The sequence below is a fragment of the Notolabrus celidotus genome, chromosome 23, assembly GCF_009762535.1.
Source record: "Notolabrus celidotus isolate fNotCel1 chromosome 23, fNotCel1.pri, whole genome shotgun sequence".
Taxonomy (NCBI): Eukaryota; Metazoa; Chordata; class Actinopteri; order Labriformes; family Labridae; genus Notolabrus; species Notolabrus celidotus.
In genome coordinates, this window is record NC_048294.1 from 16,743,193 (window position 1) to 16,761,720 (window position 18,528).

Here is an 18,528-nt window from a genome sequence, read left to right on the forward strand (position 1 = left end):
GCAAACTGAAAACTATAAGAATCTATTCAAATGATATTACATCCAGTGGACAAATAATGTCATTAAGGTTGTGCAGATTAGTTCACAAGACACCTAACATGAGTGCTGTCATCAAATATTGGCAAATTGAGGAAAGTCTTGATTGTATGGAGGATCAATAAAGCCGAAAGAATTTTTTTCAGCAGTGAATGAACTCCAACTGGAGCAAAATATTGAAAGCCAATAAAGGAACACTGTGGATTGGGTGTGAGTTTCAAATAGTCCACAAGGAAGTAGTTACCAGTGTTTCCTTCAATAAGACGTGCAGCTCTGCATGGCCGTGATTCTTTGCCATCTCAGCTGGAGTCTGTCCATGGCAGTTGACTGTTTGAAGAGCTCGCTCAGCGCCTGGACACTGCAGGAGGAGGCTGGAGACGCTCTTGAGGCCATACTGGGCAGCAAAGTGGAGAAGTGATGGTGCGTCTGCCTGGTGGAGCTCTAATGGGGACATTTGAGAGTTTTGATGAGGTCGGGGGAATATAATTTTAAAAATGTACTGTGCAGCAGCGCCTGAAAATGAACAGCAGAACACTTGACAGTGATAACACTACTTATATCACTTCCTGAACAGATGATAACTTGTAGTTGACCAGCTGCAATTTAACACAACCAGGAGAGTGGAAGAAAAGCACCTTGGAGGTTCTTATTGACTTGTTTATCATGGAGACATTTCCCTGTGCCCTTTTTTAGCAGAGTTAAGGATCAATCTCAGTAGATGATGAAGCCATCAATCTGCCACGTAATGAGCCCAGCAGTAATGGAAGGTTTTCCTTTTCATGGTGGATAATGTGCATCATACAACAAGAACGCCAGCCAAACACATGCTCAGAGGTAAGGAGGGACATAAATGGACATTCTGTTGTGCATTTGTCCACACCTGCTGTAACAATTACGTCACGTAGGATTAGATCTGCGAAAAGCAAGTGTTTCCCATATATTTGGAGGCTATATAACTTTAATGTACAGTTCTGAAGAAGTAAATCTGCAGTGTTTTACTTCTTTCAGGTGTTTCTCTGCACTGAAGTCCCTGAAATCCTCCGCTGGGCATTCCTTCTAATAGCATGGAGGACAACTTCTGATCCAGCCTCTCCACAGACGACTCCTGAAAAGCCTGCAATCCAGATAAGAAGACAGATTGCAAGCACACCAGAGGTTGAAATGATTTCTAAAGGTAAGACTGCAAAGGGAAAAAAGTGAGCACATTAAAATGAAGAGATAAATTGAAAAAACAAAAGCAGCACCTTCAAAAGTGAGTTTTGATTTTCTTTTGAATAAAGACTCCAGTTTGGATTGAACCGCATAATTAAGTACAGTGGAGCTCGCTGGGACTTCAACTTTGAAATTCACTTGGCAAATTCTTCTTTTGGCTTCGCTCAAGTTTGCCTCCTAAGCAAAAGAGACCTAATCTAATCAAGTGTTCATGACTGAGGGAAGGCTGCCGTCTCTCCGGTTCCAGAGAGGGGGCTGTAAACAGTGGTGCACATAAACATTAGATATATGCTGACTCAATTTATTTTGTGTTTCCCCAGCTCTTTAAAAAGGGGATTGATTATAAGCAATGATTTTGTTCAGCCATTGGATACATTTTATAACTGAGTTACATAAAAATGAGTCACTAAGTAATGCAAAGTATTTTCAAGAAGAGTTTCTTCTATTGAGAAAAGAGAGAGAAGCTCAGTGAAACGTGTTCTGTTTATCACTAGATCAATTATGGTTCAAAGCTCCTCCTCACAGAAAAAGAAGTGCAGATATATTAACATATTATGTTGTTGCTGTGCAAAACTGTAGCCAGCTTATCTCATGATTATGATTTAATTCATGAGAAATTATATAAAAACCCTCACTACTTCCTATGAAAAGCCTCTCCTCACATTAAGAAGATAGGGAACTCATAACTGATACATCAAAGAGTGAATGGTCCAAATCCAGTCATGAGACCTCCAGACTTTTAGAAACTTGTTGTAAATGAGTGAGTGTATTTCACGTGTCCTTAATGGTCAGGCCAGAAGCACAGCTAGTATCTCAAATGCAATAATGTGCCAGTTTGTGCACATAGGGAGTTGACATGAAATTGAAAAGCGTTTCGTATAAAAAAAGACAACTGAACATTTAATTTGCAGATTTTTGGTTGAGACAAAAAGTTGAGTTTTTACTTTTTGTATGTTAATTTTGGACATTGGGTTTACCTGACACATAAAATCAACAGGGTCTGCTGCCCTTGCCAAAAGGCTGGTTATTTCCTCCATGGTGGTGTAGTATTGTAAATGTGCCTTGCTCAGGGCCAGTCCATTGCTATACACAGTAACCTCTACATTACCTGCTGGAAAATCTGCAACAGAAAGAACACAAACCATTGTACTGCACTAAAAGTGAACATTTGAATAGTCAAGTTTCCTTTTAATGATACAATCATGGTGTCTTATTGTTTCATTCACCTGGTGCATTGATGCACAGTATCTTTTCATTCCAGCGGGCAGGCTTCACTCTCACTGTCTGATTCTCACCACTGAACTCAACCTCAGCGTTGTTGCCAGCCGCCTCATTTTTCAAAAGAATGAACACTTCCATGGAGCTCTGCCAAGAATTCAGCAAAGTGAACTGCAGTGTAATCAATGCTGTGGATGCTTTACGGAAGAAAGAAATGGCTTACTACTGACTAGATGGGTGCCTCACCCCGCATGAAACCCTGGAAGGAACCACCACAATGCTGGATCTGACACTGCGGGCTCCAGTCGGCTGCACTTGTTCTTTATTTTGATCTGATCTCGATGCTTTACGTGTCAGAGGGTTGGCATTTGTTGCTGATGTGGACACATCTACAAAAGAGGGGACATTGATCATCAAACTAGTTTCAGTACCAGTGTTTTAGATACCACAAATTAGCCCTCTGCTTCTTTAAGCCATGCTGTAACACAGATATTCATGTGCCCCTGAGGATGTATCCGACTGACTTTGTGGTTCCTCTGACTTTGATTGGAAAACAAAATATCTCAACAGTTGATACAAAAATGTCAGTGCTATCAGGTTCACACATTCAAATCATTTGCCATATTTAATAAAATTGCTTAGTGATTCCTTTTCTGCTACTAACAACATTATTTGTTTAAATTTTATGTGCATTATTGTCCACATGCAAGACTAATGACATTCCAATTATGCCTCAGTTTTACTTATTAGCATGCTAAAAAAGATAAACAACTACAGGCACTTAAAATCTTAAAGCATTGTATTGTTAGCAATGCAAGTGTGAGTTTGTTAGCATACTCTATCTCTAGCATTAGAAATGTTCTGTTTGGTGTCAACAAATGTTAGCATGCAAACTCCAGTAAAACAGTGAAAATATTAAGGGCACAGTTTAACATAGCACTTGCAGAGCAGGGGTGCCTCCAGACTTTCGTGACTGGGGTGGCCCAAATGGGGTACTCACCTACGCAGGGGTGGCATGAAGCGCACACAAGTTCAATCATTTCTAACTACTAACACTAAAGTATGACACAGATGTTATATTCCTGGGTTTAATGTTTTTTGCTTTAGAAATGCAACATAACAGAATCGCAACCTTTTGATCTTCCATTCATGATTCTTTAAGGACTCAAAAAGTATATTTTTGTCCAAAGTCGCAATTTTCAGGACTTAAAAAATTGCAACAATTCTTTTCATTATACTGATTACTCTTCTTGTTATCTGCTAAAAAATGACTAGCAGGGTTCATACGGGTGCTTGAAATCCTTGAAAATGCTTGCATTTTAATGTTGTGTTTTCAAGGTTTGAAAAATGCTTGAATTTTGTCTCTAAGTGCTTGTAAATGCTTGAAATTGTAATCATATATATTTCACAATTAACAGCAATCTGATTCAACAGATCAATTAAATGGAGAGAAATAAAATGGTCGGTCATGCGGTGACCGGCCCCAAGCTACAAACACCTCACGAGTGACAGCGGTGCGGCCGCTGCTTGTGTCTGAACATTGAAGGCTTATTATTAACAGTATCAATAACAATATCAATTTTAACTGAAGAAAAGATATGAAAAAATGAGGCTGATGTGCCCTGTTAAGGTCTTAAAATGACATGACTACATCTGATATAATTTGGCCCACCAAGTGCAAATCTTCATGCCTCTTTTACTGTATGCCTTGAAAAGTGGTACTTGAAAAGTTTGAAAATTGACCTTAAAAGTCCTTGAAAAGTATTAGAATTTGACCGTGAAAAAAGTGTACGAACCCTGTACTAGCAGTCTGTTGCACAAGTCCCACCTCTGCCAAGGCAAATAGCTGGGATGGGATTTGCCCCTGTTGCTGATTATTGTTGTAGTTTTCTGGTATATATTATATTATATTATATTATATTATATTATATTATATTATATTATATTATATTATATTATATTATATTATATTATACTGTTATATTATATTATGTTATATTATATTATGTTATATTATATTATATTATATTATATTATATTATATTATATTATAATTATAATTATTATTATTATTATTATTATTATTATTATTATTATTATTATTATTATTATATTAGGCTTTTTTAAATTCATGTAGCAAATATTTTTTTTTTTTGTGATGGCTGCCTAATATTACATACTTTGTGTTGTGCTAATAAGCTACATTGAGCATGCTACAGAACTCAAGTGAGATAATCACACTATTAAAGATTATAACTTCCTAACACACTATCATTACTTAGCAATTGTTTAGTTTACCTTAATAAGTAGCCTCACAAAACAGCTATCATTGTTAGAAAGATCTTTTTTGTACGTTCGTAGTTTTTTATTTACATTAGCGACAGCTTTCCAAGCCAAGCAGAAAAAGGTGAGCATGCTAACAAACGTAAGTAACATAATGAAGATCAGAAACATTACCAAAGCCTGGTACAGTACCATGGTAAAAAAAAGTGTGCTGTTATCAAAGCTTTAGCTTCTCGGCTCCTGTATCTATGTAGTCTAAATGAGTTTCTAGCATTAAAAACTTTGTGATCTTATATACCGTTATTATAGACCTTCAGGGTAATTCAGCTTTAAAATACAGTCTTTTCTTTCTGTTACATTAGTGGTTGCTCACTCAGTCATGAAGTGCCCTTTATTCCCCTGTGAACACAAAAACTCATCAAACGCCCACATGTCTGTTGCATGAGCTAACAAACAAACAGCTCCATCCTGTATGAATAGAGAAGGGTACTTCTGGTTTAAAATATAACTGTTTGTGGGATCCTGGCCTGAACCACTTCACTGTATCAGTGCAATGAAGTAATGCAGAGTGCACTTGAATTTGCATGGCTCGCGAAGAGCAGTCAGCGGTGGCCCGAGAGGAAAGACTGCACTGCATTTGCATGAGATGTTGTTCCTACACACACACCTGTTTAAATACAAGCCCCCTCCTCTGCTGTGTGATCTTATACAAATAGTGCAATTAGGAAAAACAGGGAAAGAGGCAGAGGGTAATTAGTCAGGCAGAGGAGGACATGCTACATATATAACCATTTCCCTAAAGATGTATCTGCAGCTGCTGCTAAAAAATATTGGATGTCAATCATCAGCACACATATTTATCTGGGAAAAAGTCAGTAAACAGGTTTCCAAGCTGCTACTCAGGCATACCCACAAATAATGAGCATTCTTTCCTCTTCACACTTATGGCAGAGGCACAGCAAGGCCATATGACACCTTTTCTAATGGAAGGGTTTGTAGAAGACGGGGATTGTGCTCTGGGTTTGCAAGACTAGCATGAAAACTGACTAAATTCTAGTTTACTTTCCTGTCTTGCATTTGGACGTTTGTCAGGCGTGTCAGGCTGAAAAAGATGTTATATTTTGTCTTGAATGAAAAAAGATATCTTTTGATAAAAAGGGCCATATGACTTTAAAAATGTTGCCTTTAGCACAAGTTATTTGACTACACTTCAGTATTCATGTAAGGATTTTATTTAAATGATTGTTTTAATGTTCTGGGAGATAATTTAACGCAAACGCTTGATAGAATTTTAATAATGTGAATAATTATATTGAGAAAATGCCATTAGATTTCAAAAGATATGGGAACAAAATGTTAGATGGAAAAGTTCTTGGGTAAATGAGGCGGGGTTGCTCACTTCACTGGTCCCTGTACTATGATTTGGGTCTTGAATGGCGTCCTATTACGTCCTCAAACAAAGTTAACTTCACAACTAATTTGTTCTGCAGATGAAACCATAGCTAAAGCGGAAACCCTCTGAACATGAGCCAAGACAAAACTTTATCTTGGGTCCCATAAAAGTGTAAATATTTTGGTTGCTAACGCCATACCTTTTCTCACAATATCCGTGACGGCAGACAGGTACTCGTGAGCATCTTGTTCACTGGAGATCTGCAGGCACTCGTCTCCATTCAGAGGCACCATCTCCAGCAGTGAGGTCAGACTCTCCACCCCACAAAGCAGCACCACTACATGATCAGCTGGGCTCAAAACACGAGCCAGGAAGAAGCGCTGCATCTGACACAGACCCTCTAGCATGCCTTTGGACAGGATCAGGAGCTTGCAGGTGTACTGGGCCAGGCAGAGGAAGTCTCCCCGCCAGCTGGAAACTTGAGCGATGTCATAGCAGCAGATCCCGGCTTGTGATATTGGGCCGGTGAAGATTGAGTGCAGGTAGGTGGCCCATTGCTCTGCCTCTATCTCATAGATGATTAACAACTCCTTATCTACAAGAAAAATGCATATTGTGTTTACAGTTATGCAGATATCCCTCACAAGATCTTGTAATTTCCTTATTTAGGATATTATGAGAAGAATAAGTTGGATTCTTCCTACTCTTTAAGTCCTAAGCACACACTTAGGCTAAAGAGATAATGTATTACAGAAAAATTGGCCTGAGTGATATATCAACACAATTGATCATTTTCAATACAGTTCAAAATGTAGGTAGAGATGAATTAAAGAATAAATAATGCAAAGGGACAGCTTACCTGTCTGGTTCATGTCTACAGTGGTGTTAGTCTGCAGGTCTCACTCCAGAGTGACATGGAAAACCGTGCTGGTATTGTCAGGGAGCTCAGATAAGTGGGAGTTTCCTGCTACACTTAGATGGAAAAAGAAAAAGGCTCTTTTTTTTTTTTCCAGTGAATGCAAGGCGGGCTTTCTGCTCTGATGACAAGGAACATGCTTTAAGTGCTTTTTTGTTCGTCAGAAAAAATAATTAGCACTTTGTTTGATGGCAGCAATTTCAAGCAAGTTAGTGGAATTACTTTGAACAGTTTGAAAGTATTGAGATCAAACTATTGAAACTGATTTTTTCATTTTGCTATCAGAGATGTATCATCTTAAGATTTTCCGTGCAGAAGTTACTGGTTAGAGCACTCCCAACACTAGTACACAAAATGGGTGGAAATAAACGTGTAGCCATAAAAAAGGAGTCATAAAAGACCTTTGTCTGGATCATGTTTAGTCACTGAAGAGGGCAGCATGGGGAGAGAAAAAATGACACTCTGTGTGATCAGGATCTCTTTAAGTTGTATTTTGGATTTCAAAACTATATCTTATTTTCTAATTATATGTATAACTTTATATGTTTGATAATAAAAACAAATGCCAAAGCCACAGTGTAGGCAGTCAAATACAATAACAAGTAATAAAGAATCATTTTATAATAAGCCATCCAAAATGAAGGAGACTGTGAAGAAAACAGCACATAATAAACACAAAGGTCATCCTAAAGCAGACAACAGGTGACCAGGAAGTCAGACTCAACCGTAGTTTGATTAAGTCTGCAGAGGTGTGGATGCAAAGCAGGCCACTAGAACCTGAGGAGTGTTAAAACTAATGATGTGCCGTAGATGTCTTCACTACAGGCGGACATAAAAAGCTGGGATGTTCTGACCTTCTGGCACAGTCCCTCATTGAGAGAAATAAAAAAAACTCAGGGCTTCATTAACTGCCCCCACCTGCCAAACAACTGACTCATACAACACCACTGTCTCGCTAATAGCAGTTTGCCACCATTTATTCCTTTTGTGCAGCCCTGGGGTGACTAAAAAGCTCAACTGTTGAGAAAATGAGCAGGTGAACACTGTGGTCTCCTTCATGCAGATTGCGGATGTCGTGTACTTGGTGACTCACTGGATATTGTTCTGTTCCCATGCATGAAGTGCCACAAACCTTACTTGTTCTCTTTTCTGATCCAACCGTGAAGACGGAGCTGGAAAATATCTTTGGATCTGTAGTGACTTCATTCGAAAAAGACTTCTCCTCTATATCAAATGGCTACTTTCCATTAACGAGTGACATGATGACACATAAAATGGCAGCTTAACTTTGACCCCAAGGAAATAGTGTTCATGTTGTCATCACTGCAAACAAGTCAGAAGGAAACTGCAATTTTGACTTGAAGTAGAGGAGGGGGAGACCACTAAGGGACTATATGGCTTTTCCTCATATGAGCAGGAGTATTTTTGCATATGTTACAACAATCCGTCCATAGAGATTAGATTGTGAGACATATTCAGAGTGTTGACACTCTCTCCTGCAGGTGGCACTAGAGAAAAAGTGTTACACCAAAATGGCTGATCTTCATGGGAGCAAGAATATTCTATACAGATGCTACAAAAAAAAGCCTGTCCTGTGAGATTAGACTGAGATATGTTGGATATAAAAAAGAAAGAACAGCTGGTGACAAAAACTTTCAGGATTCACCCTTGCAGCACAGACTCATAGTAAATATGGTAATAAGTTAGAGGATGATAAATCTTTCGTCTGTTGTTGTCCTTGGTGTTAATGTGGAGAAGATAGAAAATGAGGCAAGTTAGGTTCTCCTTTACTCCCCCTGATAACTGGAAGCATAGCTGAACTAGAAAATAAAGAACATAAAGAACATGCTCATTGTAAAACCACTTTTTAAATGATTCAAGTTTATTTTCACAACTAAGTCACTATTTTGAGTTCTAATTCTTACTTAAAATTAAATGTACCAAATCTTTTACTGTTAAAAAAATTCCTTACTTATCATCTATGTACAGTTACTTGCCCAATGACTTACTTACTTACTGATTTATTTAGTCACTTACTTACTCACTCACTTACTTACTCACCTACTTACTTACTCACTCACTCACTTACTTACTTACTTACCTACTTAATTACTCACTTACTCACTCACTCACTCACCTACTTACTTAATTACCCACTCACTCACTCACTCACTCACTCACTAACTTACTCAACTACTTACTTACTTACTTACTTACTTACTCGCTCACTAACTTACTTACTCAACTACTTACTTACTTACTCAATTACCTACTAACAAACTTTCATATTAACTTCCTTGCTTACTTGTAGACTTACTCACTTACATAACCGCTTGCAGACTCACTGACTTAACTTGCTTATCTGCCTACTTACTTATTTACATGAATACTTACATCTATACTATACTACTTTCTTACAAACATAATCACTCATTGTAAGAAAGCTCATTGTAAAAAAAATTGTGAATAACTTAGATATCATTTTTACTTTCAGTCACAATTTGAGTCTCTCAATCATAGTTTGTGATATAATATACATTTCATTTTTTAACCATGAAGATTTCCTTACTACTTTCGAACACATAAAGTAACTTCCGTTTTTCCTTTCTAACATAATTATATATTGACTTCCTTACTATCTAACATACTTTAATATGTCATCACTTACTCGCCAACTTATGTACTTATTAACTCTTACTAACTTACTCACTAATTTACTCACTCTCTTACTTACTATGTAAATTACTAACTTGCTTCCTTACATCCTAACACACCTAAATATTTCCTTCCTTTCACATAAATGTTCTTATTTACTTGCTGACTTACTCATTTACTTACATTCTCACTGCCGACATACTTACTTTCTTACTAACTTACTTACTTGCTTACTGACTTACTCTCTTACTTTCTTGCTGACCATCTTACTAACTGGCTAACTTACTCACTTACTTGCCACCTACCTAACTTACAAACTCACTTTCTTACTTACTTAGTCATGGTTTGGACTGATTTTCACTCAGTAAATGTAGAGTATTGAAATTCATTGGTTTGAGAACATTTCTCTATCAGTTGTACACTCTGATTTGGGCTTCTCACTTAATAAAGAAGTGATGTAACACTTTATATTAAGGCACACATTATTACCATTAACTTGTATCTTATAAGCATGTATATTAGGAGCACATATGGTCTTTATCAGTCCCTACTTTGTGTCTCATTCAACATGATGTATTATACTGCTACAAGTAAAGAAGCTTTAAAACATGAATTGGGATTTAATATGCTTTGCTTTGTGAGTTGGTACGACCACCATGTAACTCTTTTACTAGGAAAAGCATATGAAGATTGTAATTCAGGCAAATAAAATTCCTCACTATTAATTAGGCAATGATTAGGAGGTAACTAGGGGCATACACTCAGTTGATTGCCAACTAACTCTCAATTAGAGTGCTGCTGACTAAAGTATTTAGTGCACATACCATGACTTATGAGGAGCAGATATACTGTGCTCATGTCTAAAAGTAACTCCTTCATGGTTAACGTGTGTACTTTAACCCTCCTGTTATGTTGTGGGTCAAATTGACCCCATTTTCTAATGTCACAGTGGAGGAAAGGCTAGTGGTATTCAGAGGTTCCTTCCATCTTAGGTAATATATGCTTTCCAAACCAGCTAAATGCAGCATAAAAATCTGGCCTGCATGTGACAGAAGAGGTGTTATCAACATCACTACATAAAAAAAAAAAAAAATCCAAATATAAAATAAACAAAAATCTATGTCATGTAAAACTAGTGTATTTATATTCAGGGCTTATCAATGTACATTTCAAAAGTTTAAACATGAATTAATAAAAAACAAGTGAGTTATCCTCATTGAACTGTGATCTGTTAGAATTAAAGAACACCATTGCACTAATATTAATTCAACTGGTTAGTAATGGAGTTAATAATGAGATTAAAAAATGTTTATTGGGATTTTTTGTGTTTCGGACGCTCTTGCATCATTAAATATGCCCAGGGTCAAGTTGACCGAGGAACATTACTGCTGTCCCTAAGAAAAGAACATAACAGGAGGGTTAATATAAACTGTTAACAGAAATGGCAGATTTGATGCATGTCTAACTTTCAGTTTTCATTTTAATATGTATGTTTGTGTAGAAATAGTCCATCATGCTGAAGACTTCAATCCAAGCTGATTTGTAAACCTTTCCTATTTTGCTTACATAATAATCTGCACGCATTTCTGAGGGGGTGATAGTTTAGCTGTTTATTTTGTCATTTCTCATAGCAAGAAAATGAATTATGGCTGTATTATAAGCAGTGGTGGACAAAGTACACAGCTTCATTACTTAAGTCAAAGTATACTCAAGGTCAAATATTACTCCAATACAAGTGGAAGTGTTCCGTCAAATTATTACTTGAGATAAAGTACTGAAGTACTTGCTTTTAAAAATACTTAAGTATTCAAAAATCTCAAAATGATAATTTTCCCAAAGCATGAATGCAGTCAAGAATACATAGGTGTACATTCGGTTACATCATGTTTATTTAGAAACCATTACTTGAAATCTCTGAAAACTATACCATGGAGTAAAAAACAGAAACTAAGTTACTCCAAGCACAAAAAAAATTGTTTGAAATGTTCATCTGGAATGAAACAAATGTTGTGTAGCTCAACATGCTTTCTCAGGTTGAACAATGAATTTTTGTATGTTTGGGCAGAAACAGGGAGAATATTTCAAATGCTATATAATTCAATTCAATTCAATTTTACTTTATTGGCATGAACAAAGACATGTTATTGCCAAGCACATAAATTCATACACATACATTACATATATATTCATAACATAATTATTTTCATTACATATTATATTCATTACATATAATTACATATTATATATCTTACATATTTGTATCATTCTTCACTTCAAAAACCTCAAACACAAGCTGGAGATACGAACCATGGGTGCTCAGGTGGAGAATTATAGCCATCATTACCACCTCTAAATGAACTGCCCTGTGTTTGCTCCACGTCAACCGTGGAGACGCACGATATACAGGTACGGCTAAACCACTGAGACAAACAGAACTACGCAAACACATTTTACTGTCTTAGGGATCAGATTTTAAAAAGAGAGCGAAATTCATGAGCTGACTTCAAAGCAAAAGTAGTGAGTAACTAGAGCACTGATGTGAAATGATGTGGAGTAAAAAGTACACTAATTGTCTTCTAAATGTAGTGGAGTAAAGTAAAAAGTTCCCCCAAAAATAATACTAAGTAAAGTACAGATACTCAAAAAGTGTACTTAAGTACAGTACTCAAGTAAATTAACTATGTACTGTCCACCACTGCATATAACCTGCATGCATTTCTGAGGGGTTGATAGTTTAGCTGTTTATTTGGTCATTTTTATACCAAGAAAGTGAATTATGGCTGTATATAAGTAATTCATACCAGTTATTCATACTAGGTCAGATTGACACAGAAGCAGCCCTTTGATAAAGTGAATGCACAGAGAGAGTAGCAGCCTGTCGCTCTCCACCAATAGGAAAAGTGAGTGGGTGTTGGAGGCGGGTCCTCAGGGTGAGCAGGTTAGACTGCGCACTGCGCTCAGACAACTGATACAGAGTAACAGTAAATCAGACAGAGCAGCTCCTCCAGTTCCAGCAGTGAAATTGTAACCCTGTTGCAAGTATTTTTGGCCGCTGATAGGACCGAGTGAGATCACTGCCGGTCTCTTTTCTCGGATAGACTCAAGAGTTGTTCGGCAAGAGCAACGCAGGGACCGTTTTCAGTCTCATTTCTGCTAGATCTCAATATTATATCACACTGGAATGTCCGAAAACAAGCCCGAATGATGAACCGAAGTTATCTACGACGGACAGGGTGGTGAAATGTAAGTGTCTGTTTATTTTAATGCCACACTCAAACGAGACTGCTCTCTCCCTCTGACAGCAGAAGCAGACTTGAAGGAAGCACAGTCGTAGCAGCAGCAGCAGCAGCAGCAGCAACAGAAGGAGCAGTATATGTAGTCGAAATTTGTTTGCTGGCTATGGAGGAAGAAGGGTGTTAGCCGAGCTATGACAGCAGCTGTAAAAAATAGGAAGTGAGGGTAACTCCACTTGTAGACCCCGAGGAAGAATTCTTCTCCAAATATGTGAATTCTGACTGCGGGGCGTGTTATATAGCCGCTTGTCTGTATGTGCACTGTTTTCATTTGCAGCGATAGTATGACAGATGCGTGATCGTTTTGATTCATGTACACTGTGCCACAGCTTTACAATATGCCTGTAGCTATTGCACAACCAATGCAACCCAAGGGCGATTTTCCTATTTTGCATGCATCACCAAGCATACTTTCACCAAGGCTTCATTTTTTTTTGTTTTTTTTTTACACCATTGCATAATACTACTTGATGTCGCCTATGTTTTGTAATCTAACATTTGGTTCATCGTGTGCTCTTTGCCATATGGGCTGGCTCTTCCTGCCTACTGTGTTTACAGGTCTGACATTCCACCTTTGCAGTCTACCATAAAACGCAATAAAGATCATAATCGAGACGACCTACCCCTTGAACGAGGAGAAGGAGCAAACTGTAGCCTGCCTGGTTTCATGTCAGTTGACATTTCATGTTGACTTGAAGGCATTGCTCCACTTAAGTTGCAGCATAAAAAGCCTATTTCTGCCTTGGAACATGAGCACTTTGTCAGTCTAGGTAAAAATCTCTCATGTTGGAGAACCAATTTGCTGCCTTTTCCCCAGGAGCAAGATGACAGAATGTGTTTATCTGCCCAGCACTAGTTGCAACCATTATCCCCTCCAGCCCCAGAACATCCCAACAGGCATGTGCAGCGATCCCAGTGTGCACACAAGCACACAAGAGGGAATTGCTGAGTAATTTTATTCAGGCTTAGTTGCCGGGGTTCAACTGGTTGAAATGATTAGATCATCGGTGACCATTAAACATTAGGCTTAGTTAGGAAAATGCAGTGCTTGACTGGAATCATTTACTGTATTAAAGGCAAGCCTGAGCTCCGGCTCACTAAGCTCTATCACAAACATACTTCCACTCCACTGCTTTCTTAGGCTTAGCTTGTGCCATTTGAAAAATGCTAAACCAAATGATAACTGGAACAATGTCTTTTCTGCAGAGATAACAGTTGTGTTAGGGCGACATCCTGCTCCGAAACGGGGTGGAATGTTAAAAGAGAGTCACACCATGTCGTGGGTGCCTTTGTGATGAATATTTCAAAAGATCATCCCCCTACAGTCTCCACCAACTTGAAGGGTAATGAAAAATAGATATGACAAGTATGGGTTTTGAAGATATTTAACAATATCACCGGGGGACTTGGCCGGTTGTGGCGGATGGATCTGAAAGTAGAGATGCCATCGGATTGCACATCTCAATCCTGCATTTTCACTACCTTCCTCTTCGTCTGCAAAGTGACAGTCTGCCGTGGTCTTAATCAGGTTAAAACGTATTGATTAGTCATTAGAGAGGCTACGCGTAAGGGAATCTGAGAGCCCCGTTTCTAGGGCTCGCTCCTAAAACCTGATGTGGAGATCAACAAAGTAAATGAACCCATTATTCATTCATCAAGTTTCAAGAAGTCAGTGTTTTGGTAATGCATCAGTATTATGACAACATGGACGCTGGCTGTGTACAAAGCACCTCTCCAAAATAACTGCAGGCTATAGGTGTGAAGTAATTTGTTTTCAGCCACCTGGTTTGCCCTGCTACAAGGTGTCAGTCCAACTTATCATAAGTGCTTTGCATCCACCTGTTTTCAAAATGCATTATCATAATGCTCCTGAATGCTGCAGCCGCATAGTAATTACTCATAGGAGTTTAATCAGCTGAGGCAGGAGAAGTTGCATAATTTTCATCGTGTTTTTCCCTGACAGAAAGAAACTGGAATAAATGAGCAATTTCCAGTATGCAGCCGTTAGATTTAATGAACTCCATCAGTTGTGTGTTAGTCCTGTGCGTTTTGTTGTTGAATCATGCCCATTAACTGACTGTTGCAGCTGCTTTGCAATGGTTTTGAAAGGCCTACCTGGTTAGGCAGCATTTGAATAAGGATTAGGTTGTAATTTGAATGATTATATTGATTGTTTGCACAGATTTTTGTGCTCATGTGTTTCTGCTTCTCTCATTAGCCGTACAGTTTGGCTGCATCTTAAGACTGATTGTGGGATCAATCAACCTGACAAATGATCCGAGGTCCTCAAAATGTCAGGAAAAAGTAATTAAGAGTCTCCAAGGCACAATTTTACAACCTTACCCGAGATAAAAGACATTTTATTTCATATGACCAAATGTCGGGAAAACCAAAATCTAATCACATAAGCTACCAGTCAAAAGTTTGGACACACCTTCTCATTCAATGTTTTTTTATTTATTTTAGTTATTTTCAACATTGTAGATTAATACTGAAGACATCAAACTATGAAATAATCTGGTTTGGCCATAATATGGATTACAACAGTAGTCAAATAGGGCTATCCATTGTGTTCTAACCCTACCTCTGAACAACACAACTGATGGTCTCAAACATTAAGAAGGCAAGTCATTCTACAAATGAACTCTTGACAAGGCTCATGTTAATTAGAAACCATTCCAGGAGATCACTTCATGAAGCAGACTGAGAGAATACCTAGAGTGTGCAAAGCTGTCATGAAGGAAAAAAGGGGGCTCCTTTACAGAATCTAAAATATAAAACAGATTCTGCCTTGTTTAACACTTTTTAAAAAATTAAATAATTCCATGTTCTTTCATAGTTTTGATCTATTTGGTATTTAATCTACAGTGTTTAAATAACTAAAATAAATACAAACCATTGAATGAGAAGGTGTTTCCAAAATTTTGACTGGTGGTGTAAAAGAACAGAAAATCTGCATTTTTGTTTAAAAAGTCCTGAAACAAGAAAACTGTTTCTCCTGACTCATTAATCAGCATTCTTTTTCACCCAAATCATCCATTGTGATGCGTTCGGTATCATCAAGCTTGGGTCTCAAATAAACACATGCAGTGTTTGCATCCTCCACAGTCTTTAAAAATGGGAACTATGGTGAAAAAAATCCTCCTATGACTGGATGTATTTGAAGAATCCTGCTCTGTTGTGTACTGAATGATAGTTTGCACTGGATCGATCTCCAGTCCGATATAATATAAATAAACACTTGTTAATATGGTCGTCATGGTGCAATCATGACAACCGCCGTGCTCCGAAGCAAAGCGAGCTCAGTAATGGTGTTTTTCCGTCACCAGCTCAGAAGCAGGGCCTCCGAGCCCCCGATGTGGCCCGGGTCCTTCTCTATGAGCGGGGATGGATAACATCTGACATTTGACTTTTGAGGAGAGGCCCCCGTGCTCAGACATGCGTAGGTTGGAGATGGCGGTGGTGACAGCGGCGCAATGCCAGCCACTGATCCCAGCTGGATAGCCGAGTCATTTATAGAACAGAACATTAAGTAATGCCACATACTTGATCCTTGCCTTACATATGATCACCTGCATACATGTCTGCCTCATGTCCGACGTCTGACATGTGTGCCACTGTGTGTTTGTGTTTCATCAGGCACAGACACAGTCTAGTAAAGACAAAAAAATGACCATTTATCAGGATCCGTCCTCCGGGTGTTGTTATTCTCAGTAATATTTCCTCATTAGCATGCTGTAACCGTTAGCTCTTTTTGCATGAGAAAACGATTACAAAGGGAAAGTTAAGTGATTTATAATGACTGCTGAGGCTGTTGTGCTTTTAATCTTGTCATTCGTAAAGTTAATACTTGAGAAGAAAAGTCTGCTATATATTGATGAAGTCACAAGTCCCTAGGTGTCTCTACTTCCTGGAAAATCAAACCGTCAGTAACTACATCAAAAGTTTCTTTGAGCATCCCACAGGCATCATCTTCACAAAAGGTAGTTTTTGATTTTTAGTTTTACATAGTCAGACCTATTTCCAAAAACACTTCAGTGACTTGTAACAGGGGTCGACTGATACTTCTTTACTCACACCTACGGGCAATTTTAGTGCGACCAATTAACCTCGTGAGCATGTTTTTGGACTGTGGGAGAAAGCCGTAGTACCCAGAGAATTTCCAATACCAATATCAGCTATTCATGAGAGTGATAATTGCATTTACAGTAGAAAATAAAGAACTTTGTGTCAAAGTTTAGAATACTGACAGAAAGTTGTGTGACCTGTAGCCAATCAGATTGTGTTGTAGGCGGACATCAGGTGAGTGTTGAGTGAAAACAGACCCAAGGGAAAGACACGCCAGCAGTGGAGCCAAAGTAGCACATTTTGATTCAATTGATTTTAACGGTGGTCTGTAAAATAAAATGCTGATACAGATATCAGCCAAATGCTGAATATCGGCCCCGATAATTGGTCAAGGCTGATAATCAGTCAATCCATAGTTTGTGATAATTAAACCAATCAACCTGTCATTGGCAGTGCACACTTTGGCCCTATAATCAACAATCCTTATCCTGCCATTTTCAATCATTTTTGTTTTTCTTTCATGAGATTATCTTAACCACAATGTGCAAAATACAAAAAGGAACGGTTTTCCATGTAAAATAAACTGTTTTAGTATTTACCCAGGTGTACATACACACTCTACATCCTGTGAGTCAGACTTTTTGATTATAAACCAGGACACACTTGAATTGATGTTTAGAACTTACTCTTGATGTCATCTGTACAAGCTTTCCAGCTCCTCATATTTGTATTTTGACTTCTGCTGGAATCAAGCGAGTAACGGTGTATGCTTGTTGTTGAGAGATGTGACACTGTAGACAACTTGTAATGTTTTTATGTATTCGGGATCAATTACCCTCGGTTCTTTGTAATTGAATTGCACTAACTGACTCAAAGAGTACGCATTTTTCTGAGTATACAAAAACACTGAACATCGCAGAAGAATTAATTTACTCAGTTCGGTTGCTTTTCTACCACTTGACTCTCCATCTACGAGAGTGAATGGAGCCGAGAGTAAAGCCTCACTTGTTTAGCATGACTAAGGAAAAAGGATTTTTGCGGTAATTACTTTGGTCATTAAAAAATCCAACATATGAATCAATCTTTGTGAAGCAAATATTTGAATAGACTATGAAATGACATTTGAGATTAATTAATATTGATCTACAACAGTGTTTTGATGAAATATTTGATTTGAAATGCTTCAGGGTCGTTCATAGCCTTCTAAATAATGTACAGTGGTATTGATACAGAAATTGATCATGAGCTGCAGCCAGGGTGTAAAATTAACTTTTTACCTCATCTGCCATTGGCTAGTGACCTCCAAAAAATATTTTTCACCGGCCAAATAAAAACGTAGTGACATTACTCCGTTTCGCTGTCTGTTCCTCTTCTTGATCGGCTCCTGCCCTTTGTTTATCCTTTTTGTTTTTGGTGGCTTCACACCGGGAATGTGTCGGCACATCTTCCTCAAA

General features: G+C 38.1%; 2 protein-coding genes and 1 long non-coding RNA gene across 8 annotated transcripts in view; 2 read left to right on the forward strand and 1 right to left on the reverse strand.

The window, feature by feature from the left end:
• LOC117807396 overlaps positions 1–6,484 on the forward strand; it is a 67,675-nt gene extending 61,191 nt beyond the window's left edge. For 4 of the 6 annotated variants that reach the window (XR_004629961.1, XR_004629959.1, XR_004629962.1 and 1 more), the window contains 3 exons: positions 730–870; positions 1,045–1,210; positions 2,510–3,118. This is a non-coding gene — a long non-coding RNA (uncharacterized LOC117807396). Of the gene's footprint in view, positions 1–729; positions 871–1,044; positions 1,211–2,493; positions 3,119–6,368 lie in introns of those variants that run through there. The other 2 variants (XR_004629964.1, XR_004629963.1) reach the window with 2 other exon arrangements.
• Positions 1–7,069, reverse strand: part of LOC117807395 (B-cell scaffold protein with ankyrin repeats-like) — a 34,686-nt gene extending 27,617 nt beyond the window's left edge. Inside the window, exons 1-7 of the mRNA XM_034676676.1 lie at positions 7,002–7,069; positions 6,342–6,737; positions 2,713–2,855; positions 2,475–2,613; positions 2,226–2,368; positions 1,036–1,150; positions 281–477 (exon numbers count right to left, since the gene is read on the reverse strand). Of these exons, the coding sequence (XP_034532567.1) occupies positions 281–477; positions 1,036–1,150; positions 2,226–2,368; positions 2,475–2,613; positions 2,713–2,855; positions 6,342–6,737; positions 7,002–7,014 (1,146 nt within the window). The 5' untranslated portion in view covers positions 7,015–7,069. The remainder of the gene's footprint in view (positions 1–280; positions 478–1,035; positions 1,151–2,225; positions 2,369–2,474; positions 2,614–2,712; positions 2,856–6,341; positions 6,738–7,001) is intronic.
• A 5,498-nt stretch (positions 7,070–12,567) lies between these two features.
• The window catches only part of LOC117807804 (serine/threonine-protein phosphatase 2B catalytic subunit alpha isoform-like), an 88,891-nt gene continuing 82,930 nt past the window's right edge, over positions 12,568–18,528 (forward strand). The window contains 2 exon segments of the mRNA XM_034677205.1: positions 12,568–12,651; positions 12,812–12,956. Of these exon segments, the coding sequence (XP_034533096.1) occupies positions 12,568–12,651; positions 12,812–12,956 (229 nt within the window).